At 39.6% G+C, this 22,035-nt stretch overlaps 1 protein-coding gene across 9 annotated transcripts in view; it reads left to right on the top strand.

Moving 5' to 3' along the window:
- Nucleotides 1–22,035, top strand: part of Sybu (syntabulin) — a 101,558-nt gene that overhangs the window by 51,098 nt on the left and 28,425 nt on the right. For 8 of the 9 annotated variants that reach the window (XM_048802025.1, XM_048802024.1, XM_048802026.1 and 5 more), the window contains one exon: nucleotides 3,058–3,255. In XM_048802025.1, the coding sequence (XP_048657982.1) occupies nucleotides 3,058–3,255 (198 nt within the window). Of the gene's footprint in view, nucleotides 1–3,057; nucleotides 3,256–12,981; nucleotides 13,125–22,035 lie in introns of those variants that run through there. The other variant, XM_048802028.1, reaches the window with a different exon arrangement.

Below are 22,035 nucleotides of genomic sequence, written 5' to 3'. Positions count from 1 at the left end.
AAATTTTGAAAAGGAGTAGTGTGTTCTGAATTATTGGTGAGCACCCACCTATGCGGTGAATTATGAGAGCTAGAGAGGGAGACCAGGGAAGGAGCCCTGAAAGAGACTTATTCTCAAGATAACCACTTCTTTGGTATTGCACAGAGTAAAACCCCTCAGGTGACACAGGTAACCAGATGACTATGGGACATGAACCTCTCTGCCTGTGCTGGGGTCTTATTTTTATGTAAAGTGTGTCTTCTGTAATAGGAAACTTAATGAACTTAATGGCTATTCCCTTTCTGAACAAGATTCCTTTGATAGTGTTGATCCCCTTAAACAACACAGGCAGACATCCCAAGTTGCTGTGAGAACTCATCGATTTTCTTGGTTAATAGACTTACCAGTTTTCTAAGAACTGCACATGGATAGTGATATATACCAACTCTTCTTGGCTTTTTATGAGATCCATCATGATGGGGACTGGGTACAATACCTGTGAGCTGTTTTGGTACTAGAACTTGATACATATTTCTTCAGTCAACGAAAGACCATTTCATACATTACTAATGTTTTCCCTCAATATGAAGCACAATAGTAGAGAGTTAAAAAATGTTCATGTAGTCCCAGCAGGAGGCTGAAGCAGGTGGATCACACATTCAAAGGCAGCCTTAGCAATTTAGGAAAGCCCTAAGCCACTTAGCAAGACCCTGTCTCAAAATAAAAAGGGCTTGTGGCTCAGTGGTTAAATGCCCATAGATTCAATTCCCGGTACAAAAAAAAAAAAAACAAAAACGTTTTTGTAGTGATTCAAGTGCTTTAAGAAATACCCATAGTTCAAGCTTTATTTAGGTTTTTATGTTCTCATTCCCTGCCATGGAGATACAGACTGTAAACACCCATGACAGGTGAGGCACACACTCCAGGTGAAAAATGCTGCTGCTCTCCTCATACTGCCACCATTCTAACTAATTTCAATTCTCAATTTTTAACCAGATCCCAGCACTTAATTCTTGAAATTACTATACTGAAAACGTGACATGTACATACTCTTTCTTATTTAACTCCAGAAAAATGTCAATAGACCCAAACAAAATACATTGCTTTTTTCTATATTGAAAGCATTACTTTAATAGCATTTTCAGTAATGTTTCTCAGAACTGGAAATTGTTTAATTTTGTCCCATTAAATCTGAGGGTTTTCAAGAAAAATGGCTTTTAAGGTTAGACATTCTGAATCACAGATTTTTATTTATTTGGGCCCTCTCTCTTTCAAAGTAAGTAATTTACGGAACTGACTCATAAGGGCATAATTTTAAAGGCAATTGGTAATTTTAAATGGCTAGACGTCAGTCATTTGAGTTTATCTGCTTTAGGGTAGGAATCCAGGGAGTCTCTGTGAAGTGATGTGCAGACCTGTTGAGCCTTGTAAGATTGCTGAGTCTGGCTGAGTAATTAGCAACTTTGCACAGTTAGAGAGGAGCTCTGTCTTTGGGTTGAAGCAGGGGACATGCAAATCTAAAGGAAAGGCCCCGACAGTAAGTGATGAAATAGCTGAGCAGGAGTAGCCCAGAGGGTCTCATCACTCCATGCACATGGCTGTTTCTTTGGGGTCCAGGAAGAACATAGCATGTTTAAAGGAGCAGCAAAGGCAGGAGGCACGAGCAATGTGCCAAACACATTTGCTTCCAGAAACAGTCCATGGAGGTCCCATGAATATTAATGTGCCTAAAAGTTAAAAAAAAAAACAAAACAAAAAAAACGGAGAAAAATAAATCATTTGACTAGTGCCAAGTTCACTTTGTTCCAGGAACTGGGATATTTCATAATAAAAAATGAAATAGAAGCCAAAAATGAAGCAATGGCAATTCCTATTCAGATAGAGTCAAGGCTTAATTCAGGCAATGAGTATGTTTTATTCAGGCCTAGTTCTGTTTCTGTCATATTCAGGCCTAGTTCTGTTTCTATCATTATTCCAGCTGTTGGGTCTGAAGATAGTCTTTGATAGATGGCAAATTATTTTGGTTCTCTTACTCTTCATAAAAATTTAATAGTGCTAAAAATGATCAGTGTTACATATCTTTATTCATTCTTTTGACTAATTAGTTACCATAGTAGCTTGGGCATCAAAATATTTTCATATAATAATTATTTAGTAATGAAAATCTCCCAGACTGACCAGTTTGAGTAGGTAAACTTTTAAGTCATTCTTCTTTGGCTTTAAATTCTAATATGTTCCTCCTCATCAATTATAAGTGAATTAACGAACCATCATAAATACTTGAATAAATATGGAAAGGGTTTATAGGAGTCAGCAGTATGAATTTCCTGTTTGCCTAATAAACATCTATACAGGTCACTTCATGTCCCACATACTAACTGAAAATAATGAGCCTGGTAATAAAAATCACTCACTTGAAAGTTAAGGGAATGTTTCTAAGTTGAATATCATTTTCAATTTACCAGTTTATTCCAGACAGCAATGTACGTGGTTGATATATTTTTGGCAGGGCATATGTGATAAAACAGGCTCACTTCTTCCTGTTTCCCTGAACTTCTAAAGGCAGCGGTCTTACGTATCAAATTTTATTAGCCAATTGGTGAACCATTGTGATCGAGCACTAGGTATGGTCAAAAATATTGGAGGAACTTTATTTTCCTAACACAAGCAACTCTAAAAGAGTGACCTTGAGTTGTCGTGATGAACTTTTCATTACTAATCCCATCAAAAGTATGTGGACAGATAGGACCTAAAATTACACTATGTAAGAATATTCAAACAGACATATAGTTAAGTTTTCACAATGCTTTACAGAAATATTTGTGATCAAGAAACTTATTAAGATTTTGTCTGTAAATATTACCTTAAAATGCTATTTTTTTTTTGTTATGTGCATGACAAAGAAAAATGAAGTCATCCAAGGAGTATCATCCACAGCAGTTCTAAGTGGACATTCTAAGCAGAGTTCATGTGACTGCACGGGGGTGTGCATGTGTGTGCCTGGTACCCTGAATGACTTCTCGCTGCCATCATTGATTTCCTGCCCTCATTAAAACCTTATCGATCCCTGTTCTCTAGATGACACAGGCTGTCCTAGTAGCCAGTCAGTATCACCAGTGAAGACACCCTCAGATACTGGGAATAGCCCCATTGGCTTTTGCCCTGGAAGTGATGAAGACTTTACCAGAAAGAAGTGCACCATTGGAATGGTTGTTGAGGGAAGCATCCAGTCAGCCCGATATAAGAAGGAATCGAAGTCAGGCTTTGTAAAGCCAGGTAAGTGCACGGACTCTTCATATTTTACCTGGGTAATATAACTGAAGCAATTTTTCCATTTGAAACTAAAATCACATACAGATGATTTTATGGGGCAAGGTTTTGTCCTGTGTCCCTTTCTGTTGGTTGTTAGTGTCTGTGTGCTTTTGAGCTTCCTGAATAATTGCTGTGCACAGCATATCATAATGGATTATTCTTCCTCTTGCTTTTGGTCAACCAAAGAGAATGTCATTTTATCTCAAAGAAAAACTTAAACTGCATGAAAAATACAGTTGCTAGTTGTCTTTGCTTTGTAATACTATGAAAAAGAAAAAGCATAATACACAATTGGGGAGCTGTGATAGCATATAAAAGATAAAAAGGAGTATGACGAAGTATAAGGGGTACCCTTAGTTTTTAAGAAAGAAACAATGAGCAAAAGAATGTCATGTAATTATATCCAAGAAATGAAAATATTATCTTGTGTTCTCAAGGAACATGGCTGCCGTACTTTTGCCAGCACCCCAGCTCAACTGGCTTTTTTAAAAATTGAGATATAATCCAGATATCATAAAATTCACCTATTTCAAATATAAAACTTAGTGGGCCTTAGTCCATTAAAACCATTGTACAACATTACCATTATCAAACTCCAGAACTTTTCTTCTACCCCCAAATGAAACCCCCTGCCTATTAACAGTCACTCTTCATTCTCACTCCCTGCCCCAGCCTGTCCCTGGCAACCACTAATTTTCTCTGTCTTGATAGATGTGACTCTTCTGAACATTTCATAAAAATGGAATCATACATTGTGTGGCTTTTTGTGTTCGGCTTCTTTCACTTGTATTGATTTCAAAGTTAGCTAGTGTAGCATGTATCAGTGCTTGTTTATCTTCATGTTTGAACAGTATTCTGTTGTATGGGTAGTCCACATTTAGAAATAGCCTTTTCATAAAAACAATTTTAGGTTTATAGAAAAATTGAGAGAAGAATATTGAGAGTCCTCCTGTACCCCCTCCCTACTAGTACTTCCTGCTTTCCCTATTTAAACATCTTGCTTTAGTGTGATGGTGTACCACAATTTGTTTATTCATTCTTGATTTGATGGACATTGGGGTTGTTTCTGACATTAAGCTATTAAGATCAATGGTGCTGTGAATTTTGGTGTAGAAGCTTTTGTATGAATTTTTTTTTTTTTAGTTCTCTTGTGCATATTCTTAAGTATGAGATTCCTGAATCATATGGTAACTATATGTGTAATTTTTCAAGGAACCACCAGACTGTTTTCCAAAATGGCTAAACCATTTCCCTTCCTATCAGCAAGGAAATGAGGGTTCCAGTTTCTAAAAATCCTTCTTAATACTTGTTACTGTCTTTTTTTATTATAACCTTTGTGTTACTCTATTTTGTGTTGCTATAACAGAATATCTAAGACTATGTAGTATAGAAGGAAAAACAAATTTATTTCTTACAGTTTTGAACAGTGGGAATCAAGGTCAAGGGGCTCAAATCTGTGATGGTCCTCCCATCATAATGTAGAGGAGGGCATCCCTTGGCAAGGAAGCGAGTGTGCCAGCCCAAGTCTTTCTTCTTAAAGAGCCATTAATCCCATCAAGGGACTATGGGTCTATGATATGGGGTGGGGGGATGCCCATATGCACAAAATATTATGTACTAACTTGAGAGGTTTATTTATTAAGATTTTTGAACCTAGTTTTAATGCTTCTTGCCCAAAGGCAGAGCCTAAGGCAAACCTTTTATCAACTGTTTCTGATTTAATAGCTCATAGGCATAAATTCTGCCTAAGCAGTTTTTACCTGGTAAACTTTTTATTTACTTGTACAAGGTAAAGGGATCCACTAAGTTTCTTAGTTGCCTAAAATTCCTCACATCATCATTGCTACAGCTTTGGAATAGGACCCAATTCTGTACAGTAAATTCTTTGTATTTGAGAAAATTTTGCACAGTGACCTATACTTCTTTGAACTTTGCCTGTCAATCTAATAAATATGAAGAGAGGAAATCCTGGAAGTGAGGCCCCTGGATGACTCTGCATTTCTAACATGCAGAGACATAATCTATTACAGCACAAGAAGATAATGCTGCAGGTAAAAACAGCCTTCTCCCAGCCCTGAGCTCTCCCCTCCCCTCAGTCAAGACTGACCTCCAGCTCTCCATGCGGGCGCTCCACTTTTTAAAAATAAACTGACTCATTAAAACCAATACTAATTTATTAAAATTAGCAAGCAATTAGTGGCTCTTATACATGTGCTCAGGGACCCTTTAACATTAAGTAACCAAAGCCCATTTAATTTTAGGTCCATTTTTCTAGATTCTGGAACACTGCAGTTCACCTCAGAAAAGAGTTATTGAAATGCCCCTGAGGTCAGTAAGATAGCGAATAATGATCACTGGGTCTGTTATGCATAAAGAGAAGGGAAATATGTCACAGGATGCTAGGAAGGTTTGGAAAGGGGAGCTGAGCAATGAACAATCCTGTGCCTGCCAACAGGGCCCTGTGGTGCACACAGCAGTGAACCCTTCCTGCCAGGCAGGAACTCCTTCTGGAAACTTCTTACAGGCAGTGAGCCTTCTGTCATTTTGGCTTCTATCACTTAATACCTATGCAGATTTAATTAAAAATTGCCAACAAGGAGCAAAGAAAAACATTCCTACAGTCCAGTTGGGTGATGGCTTTGTGTTTTCCTTTTATCCATAATTCAGCAACACATTCAAGGCAGAATCTCCAGAGCCTAATTTCGTGTCAATATAAAGCAGGTGTCCAATAAAAACTTACTGGGAAACACAGTGTGTACTTTGTGCAAGGGATTAGGGTTTTTTTTTTTTTTTTGCATATTTACAGCCAATAATTTTTTAGAAGCTCAAACAGAAAAAAAATGTAATTGAAAACAGATCAGGTAACTGAAAACAGGCCCTTGACTTGAATTATACAATCAGAAAGCCATCATCTCTGATTTTTATTTATAGTTGAATTTTTAATGTTGTTATCAGTGCATTATAGTTATACATAGTAATGGAGCGCATTTTGACATATTCGTGTACGTATGGAATATAATTTGCTCCATTTCAGCCTCCAGTGCTTCTTCTTTCCCTTCCTTCTCCCCACCCCCAACTGTTCCCTTTCCTCCTCTCTACTGGCTCCTTCTATTTATTTAAATTGTGCTTTATAGATGTGCCTAAAGGTGGAATTCACTGTAGTGTATGTACACACACACACACACACACACATATACACACATCATAATTTGGTCAACTTTATTCCACAGTTCCTCCCTTTTAAGGAATTAGATTGAATGTGAGAGGTACTTGGGGAAGAGGGGGCAGGAATGACCTTGTCATCATCCTGCCTTTAGGAAGCTTGTAATTTAAGGAAGAATACTGTAAAATATATCCTGAGGAATCCTACAGATTAACAGAAAAGGAAGGAAGGCTTTCCAGGGGGGTACTTTTTGAGGAGTCCTGGATGGTGACATTTCTTCCCCTGGGGTGCTCTGCTAATATCAGTTTGTAGTCAGTTTCCTGATGAAACTTTTTAACCAGAAATGAAAGTCCTAATTGGATTACTGCTCTAGTACATGAAGTGACAATACTGAGCCAACTTTCTTGCTTGATTTATTACTTACAGAGTATCTTAACCCAGGAAAGAAAAGAATCCACTGTCATTGTTTTACAAATAGAAGCATTAAATTCTTTGTGCTCAAGGCTAGTTGGAAGGGTGGAGGAACAATTACACAATTTAAACAAATAATTTAAAAAACGTGAAAGTCAAAACACCACTGGAGGTGATTAAGGAGATCAGGAAAGAGCACGTGGTTAGGGTCACTATAATTTAACTGAAATCCACTTTCAGAAACTGAAATGTTGAAATCTGCATTTGAAAGATGTCACTGTATCTCCTTAGCATTCAAACAAAGTTAGTATTCCCTTGTTATCAGACACCACCCAGGCTATTGAAATTGGAGACCTGGCCAAGCTGAATCATAATAACCTCACAACAATAGCCAGGGATTGGTTACTTTAAAAAAAGAAAAAAAGGTTTCCCACATTGAGAGGCATTTGCTAGAAAACTCAGAAGGCACCAACTAGGTTAGTGATTAATCAGCACTGGGTCCCTTGATAGAGCCTCTTTCACACACAGCCCACAGATGTTTCTGTTCTTATCAAGAGCATTATTTCAAAGTTAGTTCATTACTTCAAAGTTAGTTGTGTGTAATAAAACAACAGCTTATTCTTGTAATAATGTGAGCTGCCTAGAATAGTTCAAGGAGAATTGAGCGCCTAAGCTTCCACAGTTGTTCCCCAGGTTGCCCAACCTGTTCCGCCTGCAGGGAAGGGTCTGCACTAGGGGAGAGGGGGCCAGACTGTAGTTGTACACACTAGGTAGAGTGTGTACACCTTATTATTGTGTGATCTTTAGCTGCTTGTGTGTGTGTGTGTGTGTGTGTGTGTGTGTGTTGAAACTTTGTGCTCTGCATCTGTAAACTGGATTGTTGAAAAGACTTTGAAAGAGATTAATTCCTCACTATATGGCAGCGAGGGCCATTTATAGTTCTTAATAAAGATGTAACAAATTCCATGCGCCTTATTTACATAAAAACTCCTAAAACCCTCATCCAAGACTTAAAGTTTATTTGAAATAAAATTCTAGCATGTCATGTTAGCCCAGCTCACATAAAATGAGAGGACTACTTGATAAAGGAGGACACAATGACCCAAGTGCAAATTGACAGCTGAAGGCTTGACAGTGCGCCCAGAGATGGGAAAGTAGGAAAGAGCAAATGAAAGACCACTAAAAAGCCTAGTGGCCTTTTCAGTGTTATAGGCCATTACTAGCTTCAAATACTTGGTAGCATTTAGTGCAGTATTGATGTAAAAGCAGACAGAATCATTGTGACGGTGGAATTGCAAGAAAATGCTGTCTATGAAAGCAGAAAAATGTCTTACACATTTAAAAATATTTTCATAAAGTGAAAAAAATAAGAATTTGATGCTAAAACGAAGATTTTGGTTATGAAAACTTTCTATATTCTTTGGGAAGCTATCATTTTTTTTAATAGCTCAGTAGTTATTAGCAAGTCTTCTAGCAACAAAGCCCAGCCGCAAATATAAGCTGCCAACACTTTCAGATACTGAAAACCTAATGAAAATATTTAGAAGGATATATTAGATGTAATTGTGGGCTAGGAAAACACTCTTGACAAATGATTTTTTTAGTCAATAGTTATTGAGAACTAGCTGTCCCAGGCAAAATTCCAAGCGCTTAACTCATTTCATTCTAACATTGATGTGAAAAAGGGACATAATTAGCCCCATTTTATAGATGGAGAAACTGAGGCACAAATAGATTTAGTAACCATCCAAGGTCACACATCCTATAAATGGAGTTTAAATAGCGCAATCTTGCCCGTAACTCTTAAGCGTGCAATAATTGTAAGACCCACCCTCAAAGAATTAATTATAGTTGCAGTAAGGATGTGTAAAAATTAAGAAAGATGTGGCTGATAAAAAACATGAATTATTTTTCTTTAATGTTGGTAGAGCCCTAAAAATTCCTATGAAGTCTTATAAATTAGCTGATAAGAGTCTATTTGTAGATTATGCTGGCTGTTGCTAATAACAAAATTAATGAGACTTGATGTAACTTCAAGGAAGTACAGAAAGTTGAATACTTAAGGCTCTCCAAAAGCAGGTCAGTAAAATGAACATGAGAACATGGAGATCAATGTAAGGTCGTCAGTGATTTCCACTTGATCATGAACTAGTCCTTTTTCTACTCATCACAAATGTTTCACCTGCTCCCCTGCATGTCATGAATACTTTCTTAAAGGAAGATCATTAGACTTTGTCGAGTGAGAGCTTTTGCACTGATACTGAAATAGATCTCTGAAATTTTCTTTCACCCTGAGAGAAAGAATGTTCAGACAGAATATAGCAGATATGTTTTATGGTAGACAGTTATCACTTCTCCTTAACAGGAACCAAAACAGTAAAACAAAGCTGTCCTTATGGCAGGTTTATGTGTTTGTTTTCATGCCTTTTTCTCACATCTGGGTTTTTGATGATGCACCCAATCAAGTAATGGTAACAAATGGACCTTAATGGATTTCTCTAAGAATTAGCAAATCATAATCCTCCACTTCCAGAGGTAACTGCCATCCAAATCCCAGGTCTACTGGGATTTATTACATGTACAGTGTTCATAGCCACTAATGTGGGGGCCTGCCAAAGGCTCACTGAGTACTCTAATGTGGTAGGAAGGAAGCATTATAAGTCACTTATGCACAGTGGAAGGCCAGTAAACCACACACCCACCATTGAGGGTGTTGTATTTCAGCACAACAGAAATAAAACCTGGAAATGTCTTTCATGTGTAAATTATGCAAATAGATGCTTTAGGTTGGGCTTCCCCCGACCCCCCATGGGCCAACACCAAAATCAAGGAGCATTCTGCCAAGCCCTGGGTGTGGTTGAGGGATCCAGCATGGTATGGTGAAATACTAGAGCCTGGAAATAGCTTGGAGCCATTCCAGAATGCAGAAGGGAGTAGAGAAGGGTCATGTTATCTAGAACCCAAAGGTGGCCATATATGAAGGACTTGGGAAGAGGAACACAACCACTGGCAGAGAAGGAGCCAAAGAGATGAATGCCCTGACTTCTTTGTCTTCTTGGCTGGTATGATTTGTTGTGTGGCATTGGGTGGACTCTAGGGTTACCGACAAAGAAGTTATGTGATGAACAGTGTAGCATGTACCATTGGTTAATTCATTGAGTTAAATTCTTCTACCACCTAAGCTGGTATATGATAGCAGCCAAGGGTGTCAGTAAATCACATGAACGTAGGCCATGGTTTAACGAGGTAACACTTCAGGAACATAGCTGCAAAAGGCTTGCATTCCAAGAAGCATAGACCGGAATGTTTGTAGCATTGCAAGAATCTAATGGAAAGGGAACCTTCACTTGACCATGTCGTTAAGAAGAGTTTCTGTTAAAGTAGGTTTGAATCTCCACTGTGTACTTAGCAGTTTTGTTCATTCATTCAAAAATTTAGTAAGCATTACAGTGTGCTAACAGCGTTGTTCCAGGCATGAAGGATATAGGAGTGAAAAAACAGACAAGATGCCTGTTCTTATGGTGCCTGCCTTTAACGGGAGATGCCTGGTGCATAAGCACGCAAGCAAGTTCAGATAGTGACAGATGAAACAAAGTCATGCAATAGAGAGCTGGGGCAGGGAAATGCCTGGGGAGATGACATCTGAGCTGAGAACCTCAGGCTCCGAGAGGGCTCAGGGGATGCACAGGTGGTAGGCAAAGCAGTGAGTTAAGAAGGGAAAGAGGAGGAGCAGATGAAGTCTGTATTGTCAAAGTAATGGGAGGCCACAAGGGTTATAAGAGGGAAAAAAAATGATTTGATGTATGTTTTGAGATCTCTCTGATGACTTTTTGATGCTTGAATTGTCAAGAAGTGAACCTGGCAGAAGGACACTAAATTGAAAGGCTTATTCTAGGATGGAGGCAGAGGAGACAGGAAAGGATAGAGATGCAGTTCACATGACAGCACATGACTCCCATTTTCCTAATGAGACTAGAAATGTTTATTTGCTAACCCCAGTAAGCCTTTTGCAGTATGGATGAGATATCAATATCCAATGTTTTTTTTAACTTGTAATTTTAGTTAAATATGTTTGTACTCTATTATTAATTCAGAAACATTGCTTTTATGCATTTTTCATTTAAAAGTTTTAATCAGTCTTTCTCTCTCTAGAGTGACTTGTTAATTCATCTGACTTTTCCAGGGTAAATCATCCCTTGAGATAAAACAATTTTGAATCCATGTCTCTCTCATTGGTCAAGCCAGCCAGGAGGGTATGGGCTAAGTTAGTGTAACAAATAGACTCCAAAATAGAAGTTAAAACTAGACAGATGATTGTCTCTTGCAATATACCACATTTGGGTGATCCAGGTTGATAGGCAGCTCTGCCTCCTTACAACTTGGCTACCTCTTGTGGGATCAGAGTGGCTCTCATCTGCCTATAAGAAAGCAGGGGAGAGGGACCAGGGGACACTCTGGTCATTTTAAGGTCAGGATGAAGAAGTGCCACATGTCGTTTCTAATTATATCCCAGGACATCCTAGTCAAATGGGCACCTGTTATTATAGAAGAGGGGGAGAGTGGAGGTAGACATTAGTGAACAGCCAGCAGGCTGTCACTACATCCACTGCATAGCCTGGGACAGCTGGCTTTTCTGTTATCCTGTAGATGCAGATAATTATCTCTCTCTCTCTCTCTCTCTCTCCAGAGCTATTCTGTTCCTGAGTCCAGATAGCAAGGGATATAGGGTTTTGTGATCTCTACAGCTTAACCACTGACTGTGTTACTATTTAAAGGGATCTTTAAACCCATGGAGGAGTCATACCTTAGGAATAATTAGAAAAACTGCTTTTGAATTTCTCTGTTTCATTTGAAATAATCCCATTGGTTGGCTTTTGAAGGCAGCCAAAAGTATCACAGACAGAAGCCAGTTCAGACTGACATGTCTTTTTTGAATGGCACTTTTTGTTCAAAGAAGGTAATTATGAAACAGCCCTAAAATAAGAGGCTTTGAAAAGACTCTAATATAAGGGGATTTCTTCTTTGCTGAGAGGTAATTGTGCAAGGAGAAGTACTCATCTTACATTTAGACATAGAGGTAGGGTGGACCAGGTCATCTCAGAAGCAGTTGGGGAAAGGGTTAGTGGGAGGGAGAGTGTAATCTGTAATGTAAGGAAATGTTTTCTCTTTTTCTTTAATATGGAAAATAATTAATACTTAGCTTTTTCCCATTGCTGCAGTATTCATAAAAGATATTGGTTATATATTGTCATATATGCACCATGTATTTACTATACAACACTGAGAGGTAAAAAATAGAAATCCTCTGTCTTTGCAAATAATCAGTCTCAGCATTTGACAGGTGACTATTTATAGTGACAGTATTGGCCTGTTGTATAGTCTGTTCTCAATGACTAACCACTTTCATGTCATTGTAAAAGGAGAAAGGAGGAAAGTTTACAAATGGCACACCTTTTAAGTCATTGGGATGATCACTTACTGTTCCACCTACGTGGGGCCTATTTTATCTCTGGTTCCTTATTGGTAAGAATTATTCTGATATGATGGACGGTTTGGGTGGAAGCTTAATAAGTATGTAAATAAGTATGTTTACTTGAGAGAGCTCCTATTGGAAGGATGGCACCTACTGATGTCCCAGAGAGCCCTGGACTCCATTTTCTCTTCTCAGAACAACCGGTTCTGCCCTCTTCCTCTCTTCCAGGCACTGCTGGAAAGTGCCTTGCATATTTAAATAGCTGGAATTCAAGAAGTACACAAGCATTTTCCTCAAAATGTCACATGCTTGCCATTAAATTTAGGGATGTGTGGAGTTTTTATGTAATATCTTACTTGCTCATGGGGATATTATAATATGGAAAAATTGTTTTGTTCCAGTATTATCAAAAGATTAGTCTTGACTGTTGTGTAGGCATTTGCTTCTATTTGACAGTTTGGTATTTCTTCAGATGCTTTGTGTCCATTCATGAGGGCAATGGTTTCATTTGAAATGCTGCAGTCACCAGGGAGAAGGCCCTGTGCTGTTCCCTGATAGGTCTGCTCTCCCTCTGCCTCCTGTTGCTATGGTGCCCAGCAGAGTAACTTCCTTGCCCTGCACATGCAGGAGGCTCGGTCTCCATGGATACCCCACTCTGAGACTGTACTCTACAGAGAGATGAGCTGCACACACTGTATTTCTGCAAAAGACATACCCCAGCCTGTGGTGGGAGGCTGTTTGCAGAGGCAGTGTTTGCCATGAAAGTCTACGGAGCTTACCTTCTAAGTAAGTAGTATTAGTCACAGTAAGTAAATAATTACATTGGATCACTGAGGATATGCTGTATGTGCGTGTGTGTGTGTGTGTGTGTGTGTGTGAGAGAGAGAGAGAGAAGTTAGTTATAGTAGGCTAAAAATGTATACTAAAAACAAAATTTCAGCTCCACCTTTTAGATATTCTGAATGCAGTGCCAATAACTAACTAAACTTTTCAAAATGCACACATGTATTGTTTTAGATATTCCTGGTAGTTTGTGAGTCTGTATATGTCATTTCTCTCTCTCTCTATCTCTCTCTCTCTCTCTCTCTCTCTCTCTCTCACACACACACACACACACACACACACACACACACACTCACACACACACACACACCCCATGTAGACAGTTATATTTTAGAATGCACTTCTCACCCTGGAGCATTGCATGTTGCATTTGTAAATACCAAGCATGGCCTTCCCAGTTGTGTGTTCGGGGAAAAGATGAGCACAGCTATAATTAATGCTAACTGGCACTGCACACAGTTTGCAGTGGGCCTCTGTGTAGGCTGGGACGTGATGTATTTATTATCAAGAGAGGACCTGCTCATGTGATTACAAAAAGGAATGCCATGTCTGCTGGTTCACCCTGAAAATTATTCAGAGCACATCTCTCTGACCCGTTTTAATTTACTTTACTCACATGGCCTCCAGTAGAAAATTTGAAACTCTTCATGCCCATGGAATTAGGATGTGGAAGATTTTTATTTGTATTAGCTTATTTGCTTTAACACTTCCACTTTCCTGTACATTCCAAGAGCATAAGGATTGGGTTCCCAATGTTGTAAAACACATGTGTCACCTTAAAGGGCTTTTCATCTGCTGGGAAAATGATTAATGCCTGTGGTATTAGAATTAATTAATAGAAACACAAGAAAGACTCTGTATATGATAACTTCAACTCTAGTTCAATAACCTTCAAATTGTATAAAATTAAGATTTTTTTTACACTGTCCACAGGAGATAACCAGCATCTAGCCACCTCCAAACAAAAATTAGAACATGGACTATCTAGATAGGTATAAGAGATTCGCTTTTAATCATATAAAACAGTGAGCACAAAACACTATATTAGATTATAAATTTCCTCTTTTCTATGCTCATGTCCATCCAAGCAAAGGAGAAACTGTTCAATGTCATCTTTTCCAACAGTTAGTCATGGCTCAGTTTTCATTGCTCCAAATGATGGAAAGGTACCACCCTTTGAAAATGTGACTGTACCAATGATGACTTTGTTCCTGATTTTGTCACAGGGACCAAACTTTAGGTCATTGCTTTAGTATTTTATAAATATAAGATTCATCATTGGTGGAGTGTAATGAACAAACACGGATACGTGATCGGTTTCTCTAGAGATCATGGTTTTGAAGACTGGAAACAATGTCCATGACATTTCCCCCAAAGTTTTCATCTCATTCATAGTCTAAGGCCCTATATTTCTTTCTCAAAGTTTCTGTTGAATCTTCTTGTTCCTCATGTCTTTGAAAACCTGGATAGTTGGGATTTTTATTCTACCTCAAAATTTCTTTCTCTCCTCTCTAAAATTGTTCCCTCATCTGTATAGTGCAGATAAAAATAGTACCTATTAGATAAGACTGCTTTGAAAAATTCAATAACATAATCCATGGCACATGATATACATTTTAGCTGCTACTGTATTATGATTACCTTAAGCATAAATGATGATGATGGTCATCATTTTTACAATGCACAGATGTCAGTGGAGGTTTTAGTTAATAGCTTGAACAGTTAAATTGATTTTTTCCAGCCTATTAAATTTTATATTAAATAAATTACTAAGAACCTACATATACTTGGCATTTTTAATGGAATTATGGGATTCAAATGCATGAGAATATAGTTAATAGAAAGTGAAATATTCAGTATTTTTTCTCTTTTTCAAATGTGCAGCTTTGTTTTGCTAAATGTCTGTGTGCGTGTGCACGCGCGCGCACGTGTGTGTGTGTGTAATAAAATGTTCATCAGTTACTTTTGTTGTCACTAACAATGGATGTGGAGGATACCACAGTAGATCTGTAGGATAAAAGAAGCTAGGCCATAGAATAATGCTAGTTACTATTTATAGAATTGGAAATGTAACAATTAAAATCTGGGTTCAAAATTTTAAGCTCACTTCCTTTTCAGAAAGGATTTCTGTTCAGAGTGCAGTCCATGATGTATTTTTTTAAAAGGTTAATTTCATTGAGTGAAAGTTTGGGGAATGATGGGAGAGGAAGAGATGGGAAATGATTGATTAATCTGTTTAAAAATAGGCCCCATGCTGGGATTTTTCCTTTTGCACTAATCCTGTGTGACATCCAAGCCAAAAAATATAAAGACCAATGCCACATGTGCAGAGCCTGCTAGTACTAATTTTACAGTGCATGAAGAGTTGACCTAGATTACATTTTACAGCTTTATTTTTATTTTAATGTCATTTTCATTTCCCACTTCATTATGGCACATTCTCTTCTTTCCATCTGTTTTCCCTGGAAAGAACATGGCATGGACAAGAAGGATGATACCAACTCACTTGAATGGGAAAGGCAGGGAGTTGAAGGGGGGTGTGCATTTTTAGGATGTCATTTTAAATGAAGCCTCTAGAGGTTGGGAACTTGGAATCAGTGACAGTCCACACATGCTGAATGTATTTTATTGAGAATAATTTCATATGCAGTATCACTTAGATGATCTAGTTAGAATAAGCCTTTCTTCCTAATGTTTCAAGGCAAAAATAAATCCTTACTGGCATCTCCACTAACGTGGTGATCTTATATTTATATTCTCCTGGCCTGTGACCAGAATAATGCCCTACTTTCCTTTCCATTGTTATTGGTCACGCATCTGCATGCTGCGATCGTGCACAATTTGTTAAGTGTTTGTTAGGTACTGGGTGCTGCTGTCATGAATTTTGGGTCATATCCTTTTGTTGACCTCCAGGGAGCTTTGTTAAGTGTCTACTTACAGTTCTATTTGCTGAGTCCTTTTTTTTCATCGGGGGGACTTTGGATGCTCCCTTGTCTTTTGCAGCAATAACATTGTTCAGGAAAACTGGATCTTCCTGAGTCTTTGAGCTCCTTGGGCTCACCTCTGAGGCTGGGATAGGGGGTCTCTGCAAGCCTCTGCCCCGAAGATCTGATTTCTGCCGAGGTTCTTGAGAGAGGGAGGTTATGCCTACACCTGATACTAGGCTACAACCTGACCGGCATTGCTTCTCTCCTATTCATTAGTGGAGGAAGTGAGGGATCCCAGCCGCAAGCTTAGCAGCAGTCATTCACACATGATGGTCTAGAATCTACAGATGGTGTCATCATCTGGTGCTGTTAAGCCCAGAGAAGAGGGATGGTAAAGGGCTTTGCCTACCCAAAGCTGGGTCATTCTTAAGGTTTGCCTGGGATTCTCCAGTTCAGCATCTCCACCCTTCCTTTTCTCATCAGTCTCAGCCACCATTCAACAGAACTGAATCCAGTAATGCTACTCATTTGTATTTTTCCACAAGTATTTATTGATGAGCTGGCCCCTGGGATACAAGAGTAAATAGGGATCCTTGTATATGTGTGATGTGTTTCTGAGGGAGGTACAGGGTCCCATGAGAGTATAGAGGGAGACCATATAACCAGACCGGGGGTGGGTGGGGTCTGTGAAGGCTCCAGGGAGCATAATATAATATTGACACAAAGAGTAAAACCAGATCTTTAAGTGCAGAGACACTTGGGGATTGACCTTGACATACTATTGTTGTTAACAAAAATACTATGTAGGCCCTAAGAGGGTTTTGTTTTTTCTTTTTAATTCAGTTGTGGTCTCTGTTACATTTATAATTAGTGTTTAGATGGCTCTCTACCAGGATGTGAACTTTTCTAGGACAACAACTATGTTTTGCTTTTCTTTCTCCTTCTTTTCTTTTTCTCTTTATTATCTTTTGTTTTCAGTTCACTTTCATGGCTTCCATTTTTTGGTAAAAATATATTACATATAATGTGATGCATAAACAGAGTGCATGTGACACCTGCGTAGGCCGGACTCATGAAGCAGGCACTTGTGAGCCAGCCTTGCACATTCAGTGTTGCCACCACCAAAGCTGCCCGTGTGCTCACATCCCTTTCTGTGCCTCCCCCAAGGGAAAAAAAAAAACCACTGTATGGAAATGGTGTTTTATCATTTCCTTTAAGAATAATTTTCTTCTTATGTACCCCTAAAAATATGGTGGAACACAAGGGTAACATTTTAAAGCTCAGAGTCATGTTTTCTTTAGCACTGTGCCCCTCACTTAGTAGGTCCTCAAGAGATGTTTGTAAGTGAGTAGAAAATAACTGTATGCCAAGGTGGAATTGAAATCCAACTTTAGTGGACTTGTTACTTTTGAGCCTAGCTGATTTTATCTCATCAAGTGTTTATAAATCTATACAGAAATTGTTCACATATTTATTTACCTGTTTGGGGATATTTTCATACTAACATTTCCAAAGCCTACTTATCTCCTTTTTACTGCCGTGCAAACACTCTCCAGTCATCCTAATGAGAGTGGCCTTAATTAGCTTGCAAGACTCTGCTTTGCTTTGCTATTTCATTTTGGTTTTTCATAGGACATTGTGGGGTGGGGAGAGAAGGAAAAAATAGAGAACATTGAGTACACTTGAATTTAAAAGTTAACTTGCACGGGGGTGGGGCCAAGTGGCTGAGCAAGCAAAGGGTTGGCCTGGGAACGTGTGCACAGTGCCAAACTTCACTGGGAGTTGAGATTATGGGGAAGGTTCCATTAAACGGGCCCATAGAAGTGAAGAGCCCAGGCTGTGTGCAGAGAACAGTGGAATTGTGAGTGCACTCCATTCTTTTTAGGTGCTGTCCACCACATTAGGACAAATAGAGAGCTTTGGGGAGGGGACTGGGTAGAAAGGAACGTTCAAAACATTTTGTTCAGAGACTTGAGAGTTGGAATAATTTTCAGTTGACAGATAATGGTGTGATGTGAAATTCTGGTGCTCATTATTAAAGGTGAAACACCCCATATCTCCTTGGCCACCTCTCCAGCTCCAGAAGGGGGGCTGAAGTGGGAGCACAGCATACCAGGTACAGGTCCCCTCCAGGAAGTGCTGGGCTTGCTGGACCTTTGAACAGGACTTCAGGCAGGAGTGCAGGAGCTGCCCCACCTGCCTTGCACCTGCTTTCCTGAGCCTGTGCCCTGCCCAGAAACCTTCCTGTTGTGTGGCCAGGCCTTTCGCTGGAAACATTTCCCTGTGATTTCATTTATCCCATCCCATTCCCACTTTAGTTCTTTGAACACATGTCAGAATAAAATAAAACACACTAGGCCTTCCATTTCTCCATTTGCTTTTATTCTCACAATCTGAACAGATGTCAGAAATTGCCAGAATTTACCCAGCTCTTATTTATCTTACTTTATTGACATTTGTGCTTGCAAAAAAATCATATTAAAGATTACACAGGGCTAAATCCAATATCCATCGTGGCTGATCATATTATTATTTTTTTTAAGAAATTCTTCAGGTCACATGAAGAAGAGTTTTTTTTTCCCCCCCATTTGATTGAGATAATTCCTTTTTTCTTGTTCTTTGTTGTGTGGAAAACATACATTTTTTCACATTCAATTGATTGTTCTTTTATGTGGGTAGCACTACACCCAAGTGTGTATCCCAAGATAAAGGCATTTTTAATGTTTAATTTGCTTTACACATTTCCTGTTTTAAACTCTTTTGCTTGTCTGGAGTTCTACAAGATTTTGAACCTGTACAGTTAATTTTGGGAACGTACAAGCTATGTGGAAATGGACTGCCTGGTCAGGTCTCTTTCCCACTTGCATGTGACATGTCTCCTAATTCTGACCGTCACCAGAATTGCTGCCCAGCCTCCATCCTCTCCTCCAGATGTTGCTGTCACAATTTCTTCAAAAAGCACCACTTGGTTCACCCCGTTTGAAACTCATCCTGGCCCCCTCTGGCCTTCACAATGGCGTGCTCCCCACCCACCATGGCCATTGCATAGGCTTCACATTTTTCAACTTTCTCACTCTTTGGGCTCCATGCTCCCATCTGATTCCAGGACTCCATCCAGACACAGGAGTGACTCTGCTCCGTGCCTCCCTTCCTCCATGTTTTGGTTTATGCCATCCCTTTCACCTGAGGTCAGCTCCCTTCCACACTTGGTACTTCCTGCCTGGTACCCCAGGCCTATCTTAAGTGGCTCTGTCTCATGATAACGTCCCTTTGTCCTCTTGCTGTCATGTAAGCCAAGAGTAATTGTACTCTTCATATTCTTGTAGCCTCGTTGTTGGTGTAGCTCAGCTCCTCCTGCAGGATCCTGAGCACTGGAATTGTGTTTCTCCCTGTCCCTCCCCTATGCAGAGCCTTAGTGCCTGGAAGCCTCAGCGCCCACAGGCAGTGGTCCAACTTGAATGTTACCATCTTCATTTCCAGTTCTTAGATCTTTGTGATGTTTGATTACAAGGTACCAAGCAGAGAGGGCAAAGAAGAAACTAGGCTTTGCAGTCAGTTGCTTCAACTCTGCTGTTGGCTAGCTCTGTGGCTTGGGACGAGTCCCATCGCCCCCTCAGAAGCTGAGCTTCCTCATCTTTAACCTGTGTGTCTTTGGGAGGAAGAATGAAAGGAAATAGCAGGTGTAGCATTCTGGACAGAGGCGGCTCTGAGTGCACAGTGGCTAGTAGCATTGTTATCTGACTCTGTCATCCGTCATATTCATTATCCCTTCAAGGTTTGAGTAATCTGTAGTCTGCTGTCAGCACCATGCCTTCCGTGTTTTCTTTCACGTCATTAATTAAGCATGTTAAGTGGGATAAGGGCAGGGACAGAGCTGGGCGACACATTACTAGCGATTTCCCTCGAGGTTGACAGGCAGTCCATTAGTCAGCATCCTTTGGGTACTGAACTGTGCTATCACCCAGTGCACACATGTCAGCTTTGTTTGTAAGAGTATCCTGAATGTTTGTATTAAATGTCTACTGAACTCCAGATATGAGAGTTACATGGCAATCATAACTCTGTCAGAAAAGGATGTGAGAATTGTTTTATTGTATATGGCTCTCAGTGAACTCCTGCTGGCTCTTTCTTGCCTTACTAAAGGACTTTTTCTACACTTCACTGGTGATCAACATCACACATAGCAATTGTGGTTTTTCAGAATTTATTTTTCTCTGTAGAACCCTGCATATTTTTTTGGTCCCATTTCCAACCTGCTACCTCTTTCTTTGTGATTTCTCAAAAGTTGGTGACACTGTTTCCACAATCATATCTGCAGGTCCTTTCAGAACCTTTCTTCTCTCATTCATTAAGTAATTCTTCTGAGTCCACAGCACTGTACTTGGCTCATGGGTGCAGTGATGCACAAGACAGAAGTCTTCCTGGTCTGCTTGTTTTTTACATGATCGTATCCTGGACTGAAACCTTGAGTTTTAAGAGACTTAAGCATATGGGGTGAGGATAGGAATGGGGGAATATTTTGATCCTAATTTATCGTAAATAACATCAGTCTGTTGGCTCCCCTAAAGGGGGAATAGGAGAAGGAGGAAGGTAACTCGGTTAAGGCCCCTTCCAGGAGACATCACTGATTGCCAAGGGTGAAACTTTAAGGCCATGAAATCTTTGAAGGCAACAGCCCCTACTTTGTGCTAAATCCCGCATTAGTCTCTGGGGTAGATATTGAACATGTGTTAAAGCAAATAGGCAATTTACAATCCAATGTGAGAAACTCTTGTTGAATTCTGGGTGAGGTGAGTGCATAAAGGAGGGGCATCTAATCCATTGCTGAGGAAACTGAAGGTCAAGGCTGAACTGAATGGTGATGAGCAAGTTAGTATAGTTAGCCAGGTCCAGAGAAAAAGAAAATAATATTGTTGGAGGGGTATGTGTGAAAACTGGGCAGCTAGAGACTGGTGCTACCCTTAGGAAACGGCTTTGCTGGCCAGAGTGTCGCAGGAGCCAAAGAGCTTGTAAAGGTCTTGTGAATCATGCTAAGGAGTTTGGACTTTGTCTTAAGGACACACAAGCCCATTGAAGGGTTTTAACAAGGGAGTCATCTAATGAGATTTATGCTCTGGAGCTGTACAGAAGACAAAGTTCTCAGAGCCACTCAGCAGCTGGGCACAGTGCGAGCTGTTTCAGTAACTGTGGATAAGAAGTGATAAGGGTTTTGGACAAGAGACAGGGTGCAACAGCTGACCACAATTTGTAGTGACATATTGAAAACATAGACCCCTTTACTGGAGTAATTCTCCCAACTTTCCTGTCCATGAAGATTATCTGGGCCGTTTGTAACAATGTGGATGAAATTTTCAGTTATCATATCTGGAGTATGAGTCAGGAATCTGTATTTTTAACAAACAGTCCAGGTGATACTGATGCAGGTGGTCCTCAGACCACACCACAACAAACTCCTATTTGATATTATAATATGGAAAGGTTTCTTATAAATATATTTATGCTATGTTAACTTTTTGCTTGAGAATGAAGATTCAGTCCCAATGTCTTTGATGAAAGCCCTGAGGGTTCCGGTGCTGAGAAAGAGCTAGCTCCTTGCTAGTCTGGTCTTTGTTCACTAATTGTTTGCTCCATCATTGGTGATGCAGAGCAGAATGCAGAAAATCTTGTTGAGACATTTGTTGCAGATTGATTGTAAATGCTCTTTCTCTCTCTCTCTCTCTCTCTCTCCCCCCCCTCTTTCTTTCTTTCTCTCTTTCTCTCTCTCTTTTTCTTTCTCTCTCTTTCTTTCTTTCTCTGTCTTTCTTTCTCTCTTTCTCTCTCTTTCTATCTTTCTTTCTCTCTTTCTCTCTCTCTTTCTTCCTCCCTCCCTTCCTTCCTTCCTTTCATTGAACCCAGGAGTGCTTAGCAACTGAGCCACATCTCCAGCC

The sequence above is a fragment of the Marmota marmota genome, unplaced genomic scaffold (assembly GCF_001458135.2).
Source record: "Marmota marmota marmota unplaced genomic scaffold, marMar, whole genome shotgun sequence".
Lineage (NCBI taxonomy): Eukaryota > Metazoa > Chordata > Mammalia > Rodentia > Sciuridae > Marmota > Marmota marmota.
This window is presented reverse-complemented; position numbering and strand designations above follow the sequence as displayed.